Source organism: Dermochelys coriacea, chromosome 18 (genome assembly GCF_009764565.3).
Source record: "Dermochelys coriacea isolate rDerCor1 chromosome 18, rDerCor1.pri.v4, whole genome shotgun sequence".
Taxonomy (NCBI): domain Eukaryota; kingdom Metazoa; phylum Chordata; order Testudines; family Dermochelyidae; genus Dermochelys; species Dermochelys coriacea.
The window spans coordinates 4,768,269-4,783,591 of record NC_050085.1 but is presented as its reverse complement, the minus strand read 5'-3'; the positions used below and the strand labels follow the sequence as shown (position 1 = coordinate 4,783,591).

Below are 15,323 nucleotides of genomic sequence, written 5' to 3'. Positions count from 1 at the left end.
GATATCTCCCACTGGTCCCACCGTGGTTACAAAGGGGGCAGACATTCCACGGGAACCTGCTTTCTCAGGAGTTCCTAACTTGGAGGTAAAATCCTTTTCCAGGTTGAACCTTGGCCATCAGCATTGGTGGAAGGTGCCGATTAGCAGCCCAGGAAATGGAAAGTGTCCGGTTTAGCAGCAGCAGCAGCAGCAGCATGAGCAGTGGGGGCAGCCAAGCTTCCCCATGCTGAGCACATGGCTGAGACAGGGGGGCCCCTCGGAGAGGAGAGGAGAGGGGAGCTCAGTCACTCCTCAGCCTCTGTCCTGAGGTTGCCAGCAAAGAAGGGAGTCAGGGCCAGCCTGTGAAAAGGGCACTGAGCCCTTAACCAGCAGTGCCCAAACTTTTCCTCTCGCGCCCCTCTTACCAGTAATGGAATGTGTCCACGCCTCCCCAGGCTGGGAGCAGAGCTGTGGCCGGGGGAGGCAGCTGGGGGCGGAGCCACGGCCAGGAGCGGGGACCAAGAGCAGGGCCGTGGCCAGGGGCCGGGAGCTGAGCAGGGGCCACAGCTGCAGCTGGGGGCTGGGCTGGAGTGGAGCTGGGCACAGAGCGGGGCTGGGTGGTACACCCCCCCGCCGCCACCACATGGGGGCTGGCATGAGTCCTACCATGCGCCCCCCGGATGTTCCTCCATGCCCCACACACAGTTTGGGGACCACTGCCCTGACTGAGACCCACAAACTCACCTCACATCAGACATGGAACAAACCTACAGGGAAAACAACCTCTCTAGACATTTGGCATGTGTGACTGGAATGGTTCCTTCTTGTTTTATGGCTGCTTCCTATCCCCCTCCCCTAATCTCCCCACCTCTCATGCCTCCACCCCCAAACCCACCAAGCTCATCTAGACAGGCAGCTCCTTGAGCCTGGGACCCTGCTGGTATTCTATGTTCGTACAGCACCTGGCTCCATGGGGGCCTGGGCCAGAACTGTCCTCAGCATGATGGTAATCCAAATAAACAACAGCAATACCCTGACCAAGACTGACTGCCCACCGACCTCACCTCACCCTGTCCTATGTCCCTGCTCCCTCTTTCCGCAACCCCTCAGATCAGTCTGGGTGACATGCTACACTGACGCACAGGAAAACAGTTCCTGGATGTTCTTTGTCCCCAGTTTTCAAGCCCACTGGGGCAGATAGTCAAGACTTTCTGCGCCAAGCAGGTTCCGTTGGATGTTCTCAAGGGGAGAGGCTGGCTGCTGAAACTCTGACCCCAACAGCCAGCAGAGCTGGCTGGTCTGACGAGCACCCCAGCACCTCCCAACTCACTCCAGGGACTGTGAGAGGAGACCCAGGACCCAGGTAACACCCAGGAAATACATCTGAACTCCTAGTGACTGATCCATCGCTCAGGGCCTGGGTGCAGGGCTGATGGCATGCTTTCTAAAGCTCCCCTAGGGACTGAGGCTTGGGGGTGGAGAGGACACCAGGGTCTCCCTATGCAGTCATATTTGGGATGTTTCCCCTGCTATTTCCCTGGGCTTTCCCTGTGGCAGGCTCATCTACGTGCTGGGGCACCATCCCTGGTGACTAATAGCAATAGCTGAGCCTGTCTGCTGCACAAGGTCTCCTGGCAGATCTAAAGGCCATTATTACATCTCCCTTAGCTGCCTCCTCTCCAGACTGACCCTGCCCAGTCCCCTGAGCCTTCCACACCTGGCAGGGTTTGTTTTCCAACCCATGGCACCTGTTGTTCTCCAAGCTCTCTCCAGCCTCTGGTTCCCAATGTGGACCAATGCTGCAGTGAAGGCCTGGCTCTCAGCTCCGGGAAAGGCACCGATTTGACACAGCTGAGCCCCGCAAACAATGTTCCCTAGTCTGTGCCTCCACAGAGCCCAGTACTTCCAGAGAGAGGGCAAAAGAAAGGTTCTCCTTGCCTTGGATGTGGCAAAACTCCACCCCAGTGCTGAATATCCAGGCTGCTGCTGAACATGCTATCAATGGAGCCCAGGTGGAAGGCAAGCGAAAGACACGGGTCTCCTTTCCACAGAGTGAATGGACACGCCCCAAATCCATGTGCTTGCCAAATAAAGCCCTTTGCCCCTCTGCTGCCCCTAGCTCCCGGATCCTTGCAGGGGCCTGAAGGCTCCTTCTCAGGGGAGAACCCGGTTAACATTTGGGGACATCTCCCTTCGGCACAGGTGGCGCTGAGCACACCCTGGAGCAGGAATGCATGGCTTACCCAGCAGGCAGGGGCAGGCATAAGAGTTGTTCATTTGTGGTGTGCACAGATGTGAGAGGGACACTGGCTGGGAGAAGGCTTAGCAATCAACTGAGCCTTCCCAAGAAAGCAGAGCTCCTCCCATGGCTTTGTCCAGGCCAGAAAAGGTGCAGCATCCAGCAGTGCCCCCATCCCACCCACAACACCTAAAGCCCGAATCTTTCTCATGGCACAGGCAGTAACCAGCATCATGGATTGTAGCAGCATGAAGCAGCAGTGTCCAGGGTTGCCAGGTTCCTGCTGCAAGCAGGGAGCAGTATGCAGCAGTGAGCGTCTTTGGAAACACTAAGCAGCACACTCCGCTTGGAGTGCAGCAAGAGGCGGAATCTGGTAGGCACTAGTGACAAAATCCCAGGCAGCTGGAATGGTGTATCCATAAGCCTGCTCACTGAGAAGCCACACAGTTTCCCGTGGACGTGAAACCTGATGTGTTGGGAAGATGCCCTCCCTGAAAACAGGACTGCCTTACCCAGCACAAGACACTAGCCAGAGCAAACCTCTCCGCCGCTTGCTGCCAGCAGAAATTCAATGCTAACTCTCCGAGAGCTGCCAAAGCATGCCTGCCCGACGGCCCTGGCCCTTTAGGCTGTGAAAAGCCTCATGAGAAACACTCAAGCCCTACAGTGCTAGGCACGGAGATTGCGCCATGCACATTTAGGCTAAATACCCAGTGGAGGCATTCACATAAAGGCAGCCACATCATGCTCACACAGTTCCAATTTTCCTCATTTGCACTGTCCTCAAATCTGCCTCCACAGATTTTATTTCTCACTATCATCTATATTGCAGTGGAAACCTGCAGCAGGTTTTGCCCCACATTTCGGTCACTGGCTGTTAGCAATGCTGAGTGGCCAGGAGGGATAAAGAGGAAGCAAATGAACATTCAGTCACAAAATCTATTGACGGGAACTTCCCTGTCCTGCATGAAACATGGCTCTTCCAGCGTTATCCTCCAGAAGATAACTGTCCCAGTGTCTTACAAAGGCAGTGGCACCAAATTACAGAGGCAAGTAGCACAGAAAAGCAACCAAAAAATCACAACAAATACAGGTGGGTTCTGCAGGAAACTGCACTGGCCTGGTCCCCATCCCCTCACACATGCCGGGGGTGTATTGGCCCTGTCCCCATCCCCTCACACGTGCCGGGGGTGTATTGGCCCGGTCCCCTGTGATCGGACGTGTCAGGTTAGGGCAAAGCAGGTCAGGGCGATTGAGGCCAACGGGAAGCCAAGCCGCCTGCATCTCTGGGGTCCACCAAGCTCTCTGTGCCTCTGGTGTTCCCCAGGCCATCTCCAGTCCCTGGTGATCCCAGAGCTGCAGGGGAGCAGGGACGCAGGGCTGGAGAGCCCATTGTGCAGATTGTCTGCACCTTCAGAAAGAATCTCTAGTGAGGCCCCTTGAGTGGCCTGGCAATGCCCCAGCTGTGACTGCAGGCCAGGCCCCCGGCTCTAGGGCAGGTCCCCCCACACCCTGAGCTGGGAGGGGAGCAGGAAGAGTGAGGCGTGTCAGGGCTCCGGTCTAACACCTCAGAGAGCCCTGTCAGTGCCCAAGGCAGATGGGAGGCTGCAGTGGATGCTGGGCAATAACACCGTGCCCTGGTACAGCACCTCTGTGGCAACGCAGCCTCACGCAGGAGGCAGGGCCCTGTGGCCGGGGAGCTGAGGTGCTGAGAGGGGCCGCGCCTTTCCCCAGTCTGTGGTGGTGCTGCAGATGGACCCTATATCGGCCCACCTTGCACCCCATGCTTTAACCACACCAGCATACTCCCTCCTATCAGTGCCAAGACCTTCCACACTACAGCAGGGGAATTCAGTCTGGGCATGGCAGGGTTTCTGGCCCTCAGCACAGCCCCAGGAGCTGGGGTGGTTAAGTAACAACATCTCAGATCTGGATCTTCTGCTGAGTCACCGTCCAGTGCTTCCCTGACTGCCTGTCACACTCCTCTGCACTTCCTGCACTGAGCCAAATGGTTCGAATTGAGGCTTTCGGACCAGCTGAGATCCCACAGCTCTGGCACCAGGTGACTCCCCTCACACTGCTTGGGTGTGAGGACACAGGAGCAGGTGAGAACGAGAGCCTTAGTCGGAGCTCTCCTCCAAAGTGCTCTGCCGTCACAGCTGAGCCAACCACCAACATGGGGGTCTTGTAGTTTGCTGCTGTGGGACAGGAAATTCCTCCTCCCCCAGGCAAGGGGAAATGGACGAGGGACCTGTGCTCCAGCATGGTGTCTCTGTCACCATGGCTTTGGGGTGAGCCCTGGGGCGGATGCACAGCTTCTGCACTTGCCCTGCAGACACACCCTGGCCTCCGTGTGCCTGTCATACTTCTCCTGGAGCCTGCCAGCTCAGCCCCACAGACCCAACAGAATAGAGTCTCTCAACGCGCACACACAGTCACCAAACTTGGCTCGGTCAGAATTCAGGGCCCTCCGCAGAGAACACCTCGCCCCAGCCCCAGAGAGTCATCTGCAGTGAGCATGGGCTGCTCCCAGCTGCCAGGCAGGGACAAGGGAACACGGTGCTCAAATCCCACAGGCCCACCTGCGCCGCCGTATTTCTCTTCATTTCTTCATATGAATCTTTGTGTTATGGGAGAGCACAGAAAAGACCCAGCGCTTCTCTGGTGTCCTTCACAACCTCCAGGCCAGGGCTGAGTCTGGAGTCATACCCCCCTGGAAGTCGGATGGAGTTTGTCTGAGTAAGGCCCCCAGGATCTGGTTCACAGTGGGAGTGGTCTGGTTGGAGTGGAGCGTAGGGAGAGTCCAAATTACCTCACTGAACTTCCTTGGGCGTGTGCGCCACTTAGAGACCCAAGTGCCCACGCCCTTACTGGGTGTTACTCAGTATTTCCTCCAGCAAGCTCCCATTGCTGCAAGCAGACAGGGCATCACCACTGTCAGATCTGGCCCACAGTGACTGGCTTCCTCGGTGCTAATTCCCTAAGACTGCAGCACTTATTGCCAGGAGGAGATGCCAGTATCCCTTATGGAGAGGGGAAAGGCAGGACCCCTCTGCCACGCCTTCTGCAGCTACTTGCAGGAGCTGAGCTGTCTAGCTCTGGCTGCTTCCCAACCAGCCAGAGAAGCCAGGCCAGTTCCACTTGCCATTCTCACCAGTTCATGCCAGGCCCTGGGCCTGCAGCGGGTGTGTTTGGGTTCAGTGTTCCGGGCCACGCCCTTTTCCAACCCGAATAACTGACATTTCTCACGTTTTGACAATTAAAAAAGTTCCAGGAAATTTTGTGATGAAGCATTTGCTGAATCTCCCACCCCTCTCTGAGCATTTCAGTGACTACGGAGAGTGGGCTACAGCTTCAAAAGCACCTGACCGCCGTTTTCAAAAGGGATTTAGCCCCTTAGGAGTTTCAGTCTGATTGACAGCCAATGAGAATTCAGCTCCTAATCACGCAGATGCTTTTTAAAATCTTACCCCATATCAAACATTTTCAGAATCTCAGAATTCAGGAATTTGGGGGGGAATGTTTTTGCCATCTGCTTGTTTTGGTTTTGGCCGTTTCAGTGAATCTCTTTTAGTAAACAGTAACATCTAGATTGCTAAGATGCCCCAATCTGGGTCCTACACCACTGTTCCCTTCAATCCCCAGGAGAACAGAGAACTCACCCCTGAGGGAGGATGCACTGTCCAGCCCAGCTCTGCCGTCGCCGTGGTGGAGTCCATTAGCGTTTCTGCGGGGAGATTACAAAAGAGAGCCGTCAAGGGGAGAGAACCAGGAGGCAACCTCAGCAGGCAGGTCCGAGTGAGCAGCTCAGCAGGGTCCGGATCAGGGGAGCCATTCATGCACCCCAGGAAGGCCTCCAGTCACGGCTCAGGGCAGAAGCCTTAACAAGCAGATTGGTGCAGAAACCAGCTATGATCCTGGGCAGCGAGCAGCCTCCGCCCCAGGTTAGCATCTTGTCTCTTCCCGTACCACTGATGACCCACTCCAGAGCCTAGGGCTTCCACCAGAGCTGGAGTTCCACTAGCTCTCAACAAGGAGGAGGGCCCATGCTCACGTAGGGCCTGATCCACAGAGAGCCTGCCCTTTGCCTCCAGTGGCACTGAATCAGTCCCTTGGCGCCAGGTCCAGCCCCAGCTCAGCTCGTGCACTGGGGATCTCCGGACCATGGGCTGGGGAGAATTCTCCAGTGGCATGAGGAGCTGTTTTGCAGTCCCTCCCTCAGGCTGATAATGGGCGGATCCACAGAGTGGCAGATAGAGGCCACTCAAGACAACCTGGTGCGGTAGACAAAACTTCAGTGTGCTGCACCCCTCCTCCTAGGCCTAGGGCAGGTAGTCATGATGGAGGGGTGGCCAGGCCAAATTTGAGTGAGTGGCGTTGTGACCTGGCACACAGGGTCGCAATGCCACAGAGATTTGGCCTAGCTGCTCTCTGTCATGACAGAGGGGCAGCCGGACCAAATGTGCAGCCCTAGGCAGCTGCTTAGTCTACCTAAGGCTAGAGCGGCCCCTGCCCCACCCCTTTCCTGGTCTGCCTTGCCCCAAACAGGAGCTAAGCTCCATGCATGCAGGAAGTGCTGAAGTAGCTGGGTTCAGCAGTGTTATTGTGCTGCCAATCCTGCCCCTCTGCATAGAGGAACACCTCCATTCTGCGCTGGGGGTCAGCACCTGTCCCCAAGTGCCATGTGTGCACAAGCAGCGGCAGATATCTGAGCCATCTTGCTGCTCAGGCTCAGCCTTGGAGGGCCCTGCCATTGGTCCACCTCTGAGCATGGCCCTGCCAACCTTGCTTCACCCACAATCTGTACTGAGAAGGGGGCTGCAGCCCAGCCGTTTCACGCCATCCACGGGTGAAATCTGCTCCTCCAGGGGCGGGTTTCCCCTTTAAAAATATATAATCCTCATGAAATACGTGGCGGCAGCTCGGAAACGGCAGTTCAGGAGCTGCAGCCCAGCGAGCAGTACTAGAGGCTTCTCTGCTGACCTCTGCTTAAATGTAAAAGAACACAACGTTTTGCCACCACTTTACACGGTAAGAATAGTAGTCAGCAGCACTGCCAAAAAGCACATTGTACTGCAATGGGAAAAACCCTGATTTAAGGATTTAAACAACATTAAAACTTTAAACTAACATTAAGGCTGATTTTCCAGGCAATCTGGGCCCAAAGGCTTTAGGTCAGATGATGTTTCAGCCCATCAGGACTGAGAAAAAAATAGACCAAGTTTTTATAGACAGTGCAGGTAGCAATGATGACCGTTAAAGCTGCCAGATACTTTCCATTATAAGATCCTTCTTTCAATTTCTTATAACTTTGCCAAAATTTAACCATTCAGTCTGAAATGTTCCTTGCCAAGTTTCTGCCTCAGCCTGAGGTTTCAGATAAAACGCTCCAGCCATTCTCTGAACAAAATTAGGAAAAATATGTTGCTGTGCCCATGTTAAAAATAGCCACATCAAGCGCTCTCCGGGACACAGGGTGGGGACTGCTGCAGCATACACAGAAGCCTCCAGAGTGCCCCCTCCCACCCGCCCAGTTGCGGAGTGGGGAAGCTGGGAAACTGAAGACCCCCACATCCCACTCCAGGTTCTCCCACACCCTGCACTCTACCACACAGAGTTGCGTGCATGCAAGGTCAGTCCCATGCCTGGGCCCCCTGCTCCCATCCACCGCAAAGCGCCGAGCATGGCAATGGCAGAGAGGGCTGGATTTGGGGCTGCTGGGAGGCGACCTGGGTCACAGGGTTTTTTCCATCTCAGCCTTTCATTCAGGGATTTATTTATTTTTAAACAGAGAATCCCTTTGATTTTTGCTTCTTTGTGTTTAGGAATAAGCCAGGTTCAGGTACGCTTGGAAGCCTGTGCGATGGAACCACACAGCACGGGTTCAGTTGACCCGCACACAATGCACAACATGGGACAGGTGAGCCCCAAAGCAAAAGCAGGAGACGGGCTGGCTGTGTAAACACTGCCAGGTGTGCTGGGCACCTTCCGATGCAGTGGTCCTGGCAAGGAAGACAGAGGCATCTGAGGCTGTGACCCTGGTGGGGCCCCAACTGGAGAGATGCTCCCTCCCTCCGCTCCAAGTTAGCAGTGTGGAATTACGCAGGCTCCCTCCAGGCAGCCTCCCAACAACACATGCAGTCAGGCCCAGGGAGGGTGAGTGGGGGAGACACAGCGAGGGCCCAGAGTCAGAGAGCTCAATAAGGGACAGCTAGGCTAACTGGTCTGCACTGGGGAATCCAGATACCATGCTGCTGCCATTTGCCTCTGGAAACGTTACCAGACAAGCATGCCACATACCATAGGCACAGCTGCCTGGCGACTTGGGGAGGAGCTTGGGGGAGGGCGGAGAGCAATGAGGGGGCCTCAAGGAGGGGGCAGAGTAGGGGCAGGAAGAGGCGGGGCAAGTGTTGGGCCTCAGGGGAGAGGGTGGAGTGGGACGGGGTTTTGGGCGTACCCCCGTGGGGAAAAGAAAAACGCAGGGCCTATGCCACATACACAATATAATTTTATGCTTCAAGTTTTGTTCTTGTCCATTTCTTCTTAATATCTTTTGTAGGGGAGAGCTAGCAGTATTAGCTATTATTAGCACTGTATATTAGCAAACCGCTGTATTATAAGCACTGACCAGATACCTTATAATACCGGCAACGTAACTGCATCTAGACACCCCAGCATATAAGCAGGACTTAAAACCCACGATGAGATGGGTTCCTGATGAGACAGTACTGACAATAAAAAGAAAAGGAGTACTTGTGGCACCTTAGAGACTAACAAATTTATTAGAGCATAAGCTTTCGTGAGCTACAGCTCACTTCATCGGATGCATTTGGTGGAAAAAACAGAGGAGAGATTTATATACACACACACAGAGAACATGAAACAATGGGTTTATCATACACACTGTAAGGAGAGTGATCACTTAAGATAAGCCATCACCAACAGCAGGGGGGGGGAAGGAGGAAAACCTTTCATGGTGACAAGCAGGTAGGCTAATTCCAGCAGTTAACAAGAACACCATACAAAGCAAAGCTGCAGCGATTAGCAAAAGATCTTCTAAAGCAGTTCCAAGTAAAGAATATCAGAGGAACAGTGGGGGGTGGGGTGGGAGGGAGAAATACCATGGGGAAATAGTTTTACTTTGTGTAATGACTCATCCATTCCCAGTCTCTATTCAAGCCTAAGTTAATTGTATCCAGTTTGCAAATTAATTCCAATTCAGCAGTCTCTCGTTGGAGTCTGTTTTTGAAGCTTTTTTGTTGAAGTATAGCCACTCTTAGGTCTGTGATCGAGTGACCAGAGAGACTGAAGTGTTCTCCAACTGGTTTTTGAATGTTATAATTCTTGACGTCTGATTTGTGTCCATTCATTCTTTTACGTAGAGACTGTCCAGTTTGGCCAATGTACATGGCAGAGGGGCATTGCTGGCACATGATGGCATATATCACATTGGTAGATGCGCAGGTGAACGAGCCTCTGATAGTGTGGCTGATGTGATTAGGCCCTATGATGGTATCCCCTGAATAGATATGTGGACAGAGTTGGCAACGGGTTTTGTTGCAAGGATAGGTTCCTGGGTTAGTGATTCTGTTGTGTGGTGTGTGGTTGCTGGTGAGTATTTGCTTCAGATTGGGGGGCTGTCTGTAAGCAAGGACTGGTCTGTCTCCCAAGATCTGTGAGAGTGATGGCTCGTCCTTCAGGATAGGTTGTAGATCCTTGATGATGCGTTGGAGAGGTTTTAGTTGGGGGCTGAAGGTGATGGCTAGTGGCGTTCTGTTGTTTTCTTTGTTGGGCCTGTCCTGTAGTAGGTGACTTCTGGGTACTCTTCTGGCTCTGTCAATCTGTTTCTTCACTTCAGCAGGTGGGTATTGTAGTTGTAGGAATGCATGATAGAGATCTTGTAGGTGTTTGTCTCTGTCTGAGGGGTTGGAGCAAATGCGGTTATATCGTAGCGCTTGGCTGTAGACAATAGATCGAGTGGTATGATCTGGATGAAAGCTAGAGGCATGTAGGTAGGAATAGCGGTCAGTAGGTTTCCGATACAGGGTGGTGTTTATGTGACCATCGCTTATTAGCACCGTAGTGTCCAGGAAGTGGATCTCTTGTGTGGACTGGTCCAGGCTGAGGTTGATGGTGGGATGGAAATTGTTGAAATCATGGTGGAATTCCTCAAGAGCTTCTTTTCCATGGGTCCAGATGATGAAGATGTCATCAATGTAGCGCAAGTAGAGTAGGGGCATTAGGGGACGAGAGCTGAGGAAGCGTTGTTCTAAGTCAGCCATAAAAATGTTGGCATACTGTGGGGCCATGCGGGTACCCATCGCAGTGCCGCTGATTTGAAGGTATACATTGTCACCAAATGTGAAATAGTTATGGGTCAGGACAAAGTCACAAAGTTCAGCCACCAGGTTAGCCGTGACAGTATCGGGGATACTGTTCCTGACGGCTATTAAAACTATTTCCCCATGGTATTTCTCCCTCCCACCCCACCCCCCACTGTTCCTCTGATATTCTTAAAAAGAAAAGGAGTACTTGTGGCACCTTAGAGACTAACAAATTTATTAGAGCATAAGCTTTCGTGAGCTACAGCTCACTTCATCGGATGCGTTCTGCATCCGATGAAGTGAGCTGTAGCTCACGAAAGCTTATGCTCTAATAAATTTGTTGGTCTCTAAGGTGCCACAAGTACTCCTTTTCTTTTTAAGAATACAGACTAACACGGCTGCTACTCTGAGTACTGACAATGATTTCTTCTTCGGAGGAATCCTCTCCTTAGCATAGATATGAGTAGCTGTGTTTGCTCTTGGCCTGTGTGCTTAGTGTTTACAGTGTCTTTCGGTGTTGTGCTCAACTTTTATGCTAAAATGTATTGGAAAAAATATTTTAATTGCATTATTTCTAAACAAATTTCCTCCAACTTCAAAGCCCACACGGAGGGCTGGGTACAGGGAAAGTCTGATGCTTCCACGACAGACCATATCTTAACTAGTGAGCAGCCTTCTCTGAAACGGCTGCCCAAAGGGGACTTGTTTGCAGAAAACAGGTTTGGGATGAAAATACCTCCTGACCCCTAATGAGAGCACCCCAGACAATCCCATGTGATAGTGTGTGACGAAGAGTCTATGGCTAAGGCTGCACTGAGGTTTGCGGTTATAGAGTGCATTTTCAGGGACGCTAGAAGTCAAGCTGTTGAGGAGTTTAGGAGATGGATGCAGTTACACATCAAGTTACAAGCTGCATCCTCATCAAGCTGTTTGCGGTTATAGCAGGGATAAGATCCCTTTCTTAGGTCCGAGTAATGTGCATCAGCACTAATGTACAGCATACACGCACGGTGAGCTGTTGAGGAGTTTAGGAGCTGGATGCAGTTACACATGAAAAATAGCCTGGGATCTCTCCTTTCCTCCACTCCCTCCAGATACGAAAGGGCTTCAGACTTTAGGCCCACGCATCTCCAGGCTAAGGCCCAATCCAGCATGTGCTTTAGCACGTGCTTGAAGTTTTGCAAGTGCTTTGGAACGGTGCTAGACCAGGGTCTGAATTCCCGATACCAGCGAGTTTTATAGTAAAAAGAAGACGCGTTATGTGACTTTTGCCAGAGGACACTGACAGAGATTGCCTCCTTCATACCACAGCCAGCTAAAAGCACAGGCTGCGAAGGGTGTAGGAGTAGGAGTGAGCCTTCACTCCCCTGTCCTGCTACCCAACCCGCCTCACTCCCTTTGCCCCATGCAACCCCTCTCGCTAGCTCCCCCATATAAAGAAAAGGAGGACTTGTGGCACCTCAGAGACTAACACGTTTCTCTGAGCATAAGCTTTCGTGAGCTACAGCTCACTTCATCAGATGCATGCAGTGGAAAATACAGTGGGGAGATTTTATATACACAGAGAACATGAAACCATGGGTGTTACCATACAGACTGTAAGGAGAGTGATCAGGTAAGGTGAGCTATTACCAGCAGAAGAGAAAAAAGAAACCTTTTGTAGTGATAATCAAGGTGGGCCATTTCCAGCAGTTGACAAGCTCCCCCATGTGTCCCTTGGTTAAGTTATTTCACAGGAAGGCCTAGTCTGGCACACCTAGCCAGGTTCGTTGGCGTAGGGCTGCTCTCCTGGGCAGCACTGGAAATCTGCCAGGAAATGCTAAAATTTGTGCTTCTTGGGGAACCTTTGCTGGAAGGGAAGCCTCCCCCTTTCCCTGCCCCCCTTCCTGCTCTGTCCCAGCACTGCAGGGGGTGGGGTGGGGGACAAGGAGGAGGCATTCAGCAGATGTCCTCCAGGAAGCAGAGGTTGTAGCTCGCTAGGGAGGTGCTTCCTGCTCTGGACGTACACAAAACGCTGCTTAACCTGTAGAAGTAGCAGCTGACTTTGCAGGGACAGAGAATGTGTTAGACAGCAAGGGAGAGACCCTGAATGGGAGTGGCTAGGCTAAGCCTCTGAGCATGCCTAATGCAAGCTGGATACATGCAGCGCCGGAGCAGACTCAGGCTGAGCTCAATGCTACTGCAGGCAGAGATGACACGTGGGGGGGAGGGGGGAGGCATACAGCTGGGCTTTTCCCTCCCCCAACAAATTTGCCTCCTGAATGCTCACTCTTCCAGCATTCATCTAGCTTCAGAGGTGGGTGGGGAGGGAAGTCTGCACAATCAGTCCTCTGGCTGGGCATCGGCCAAGCATGTCAGCCCCGTGCACTGCTCATGAGGACAGGATGCAGTAGAAGAATGTGGACATGTGATGGTCAGTCCTAACCAGCCTTAGAGACTAAAATTTATTTGAGCATAAGCTTTCGTGAGCTACAGCTCACTTCATCGGAATATGCATTCCGATGAAGCGAGCTGTAGCTCACGAAAGCTTATGCTCAAATAAATTTGTTAGTCTCTAAGGTGCCACAAGTACTCCTTTTCTTTTTGCAAATACAGACTAACACGGCTGCTACTCTGAAACCTGACCAGCCTTGTAAGCTTTAGATCCCCCTGCTAGAGCATTCACTGTATCTCTTCTTACTAGCTTCCGGGTCAGGGGAGGGGTGCTCCAACCCAGCCTGGTCTCCGGCGAGTGCAGTGCAGGCAGCAGATTGGCCTGGAATTAGGACGGGGCATTCCTGCAGTGCATGACCCAGGGCTCGCGGCTGCTGCACTGACTTCCCAGGTGATTAGTTTTTAATGACGCCGCGGCGCTGAGTGGATGTCGTATTGCCAACACAGGAGAGAGAGTGGCTGAGGCACATGGACTCACAGAGATTTGAAATGGGGAAACAGACGGGACTTTTCTTTCTGCAGGTTCTGAAGCATCTATACTGTAATTTCTGTTCTTCTACTGGGTACATGGTGACTTCATGGCAACCACCGTGAGGATCTGCTGGTTTTACTGGCTATAATGGGAAACTTATGCTGCTTGGAAACTGGCACATTGCCTTTCCTGCTTGCACTGCCTAGACACAGCAAAGAGGAAGGGCAAACACTCAACAGAGAGCCCCCAGCATTCATTAGCACCATGGCCTTTAGAGTCACTTTCTGTTCAGCTCTAGTTACGTTGATAATATCCATATCTGCAGAACATAACTCCTCCTCCCTCCACAGCTGCCCATTCAGCATCACAAGTACCTAGCCCCTTCCCTGGGCTGGCTAGCAAATGAAAGCTTAAAAATAGAGAGAGGAGGAGATATGACAGGATAGATGGGGAAGGAAATTAAAAACGTGTCCAGCTAGACAGAGCGAGTCTGCCTCAGCAGCCCTATCTACACTAAGGTTGAAACCATGCTAGCAGCAGCCATATGGCTGACATATCTGTCCTGCTCTACCAGTGATTTCAGGCCATCATCTGACTCATGGGTGGCTGCACATAGAAATGCAGCAGCATTGTACCAGAGATACCTGAAATCGTTATTTCACCCACTGTCAGCTCCCAGTTGGATGACTCTCTACCTGTTCTAGATCACAGGCTGCCACTCTACAGCCTCAGCAGATGGCACTGATTTCATCGCAGAGTCTGAGCCAATCACGTGGGAACCACAATCCAGCATCCCTGGGAGGCATCCCAGAGATGCTGCCTCCTACTGCTTGATCCTGGCAGGTGAAGAATCAAAGCACCCTGCAGCAAACACCGACAATGGGATTCCTCTCTACTTTTAGCACCCAGCATGAGGAGAGTGGGGAAGGTGGTCAGAGGGTCTCACCATGTGCAGCAAAAAGGTGAAAAAAATCAGAGGCTTACAGAAACACAGCCACAAGGGTGCACTGTCTCGTTAACACCAGTCACCTCATCCTCTCCAGCACCTGTCCTCTGGACATCTCCAACGCTCTTTAATTTAACCCCCCAGCTACTCAGAGGTTCCATGGCCAGATGGGACTATTGTGATCATCTAGTCTGACCTCCTGTAGAACACTGGCCAGAGACCAGCCCCACAATCATTCCTAGAGCAGATCAGTGAGGAAAACATCCACTCTGGATTTAAAAATTGTCAGCAATGGAGACTCCAGCACATCCCTTGGTAAACTGTTCCAAAGGTTCACTGTTCAAAATGTAGACCTTATTTCCAGTCGGAACTTGTCTAGCTTCAACTTCCTAGACCTTTCTCTGCTAGAATGAAGAGCCTGGGCTAGTCTACGCTACCGCGCTACATTGGCACAGCTGCATCAATGCAGATGCGCCTTGGTAGCGTGAGGGCGTGCTATGCTGACGGGAGAGCACTTGCCCATTGGCACAATTACTCCACTGCAATGAGAGGCGGAAGCTGTGTCAGCGGGGGATCGTCCCCACCTACAGCACAGTGTGGACAGCACTCTAAGTCGATGTAACTTGCATCGCTCGGGGGTGGTTTTTTCACACCCGAGTGTCGTACGTTATATCAACTTAAGCGGTAGTGTAGACAAGCCTCCCATTATTAAATATTTGTTCCCCATGTAGATACTTACCAATAATCAAGTCACCCTTTGTGATGGGATTTAAAAACCCCAAACCAGTGATGAAGGGGTGTGGGCAAGGCTGGTCCCGCCTCTCTGGCCCTGTCAATCATGTCAGGGGTGGAATAAGGGCTGAAAAGGAGGAAGTTCCCAGCAGTTGCCTGGCAGCTCTTGGAGAGAGCAGTTGGTGACTCTACAGCTCC

At 52.3% G+C, this 15,323-nt stretch overlaps 1 protein-coding gene across 1 annotated transcript in view; it reads right to left on the bottom strand.

Annotated features, from left to right (window-relative positions):
* Positions 1-5,949, bottom strand: part of EPHB2 (EPH receptor B2) — a 164,633-nt gene extending 158,684 nt beyond the window's left edge. The window contains 1 exon segment of the mRNA XM_038376627.2: positions 5,881-5,949. Within this exon segment, the coding sequence (XP_038232555.1) occupies positions 5,881-5,937 (57 nt within the window). The 5' untranslated portion in view covers positions 5,938-5,949.
* Positions 5,950-15,323: the final 9,374 nt, after the last annotated feature.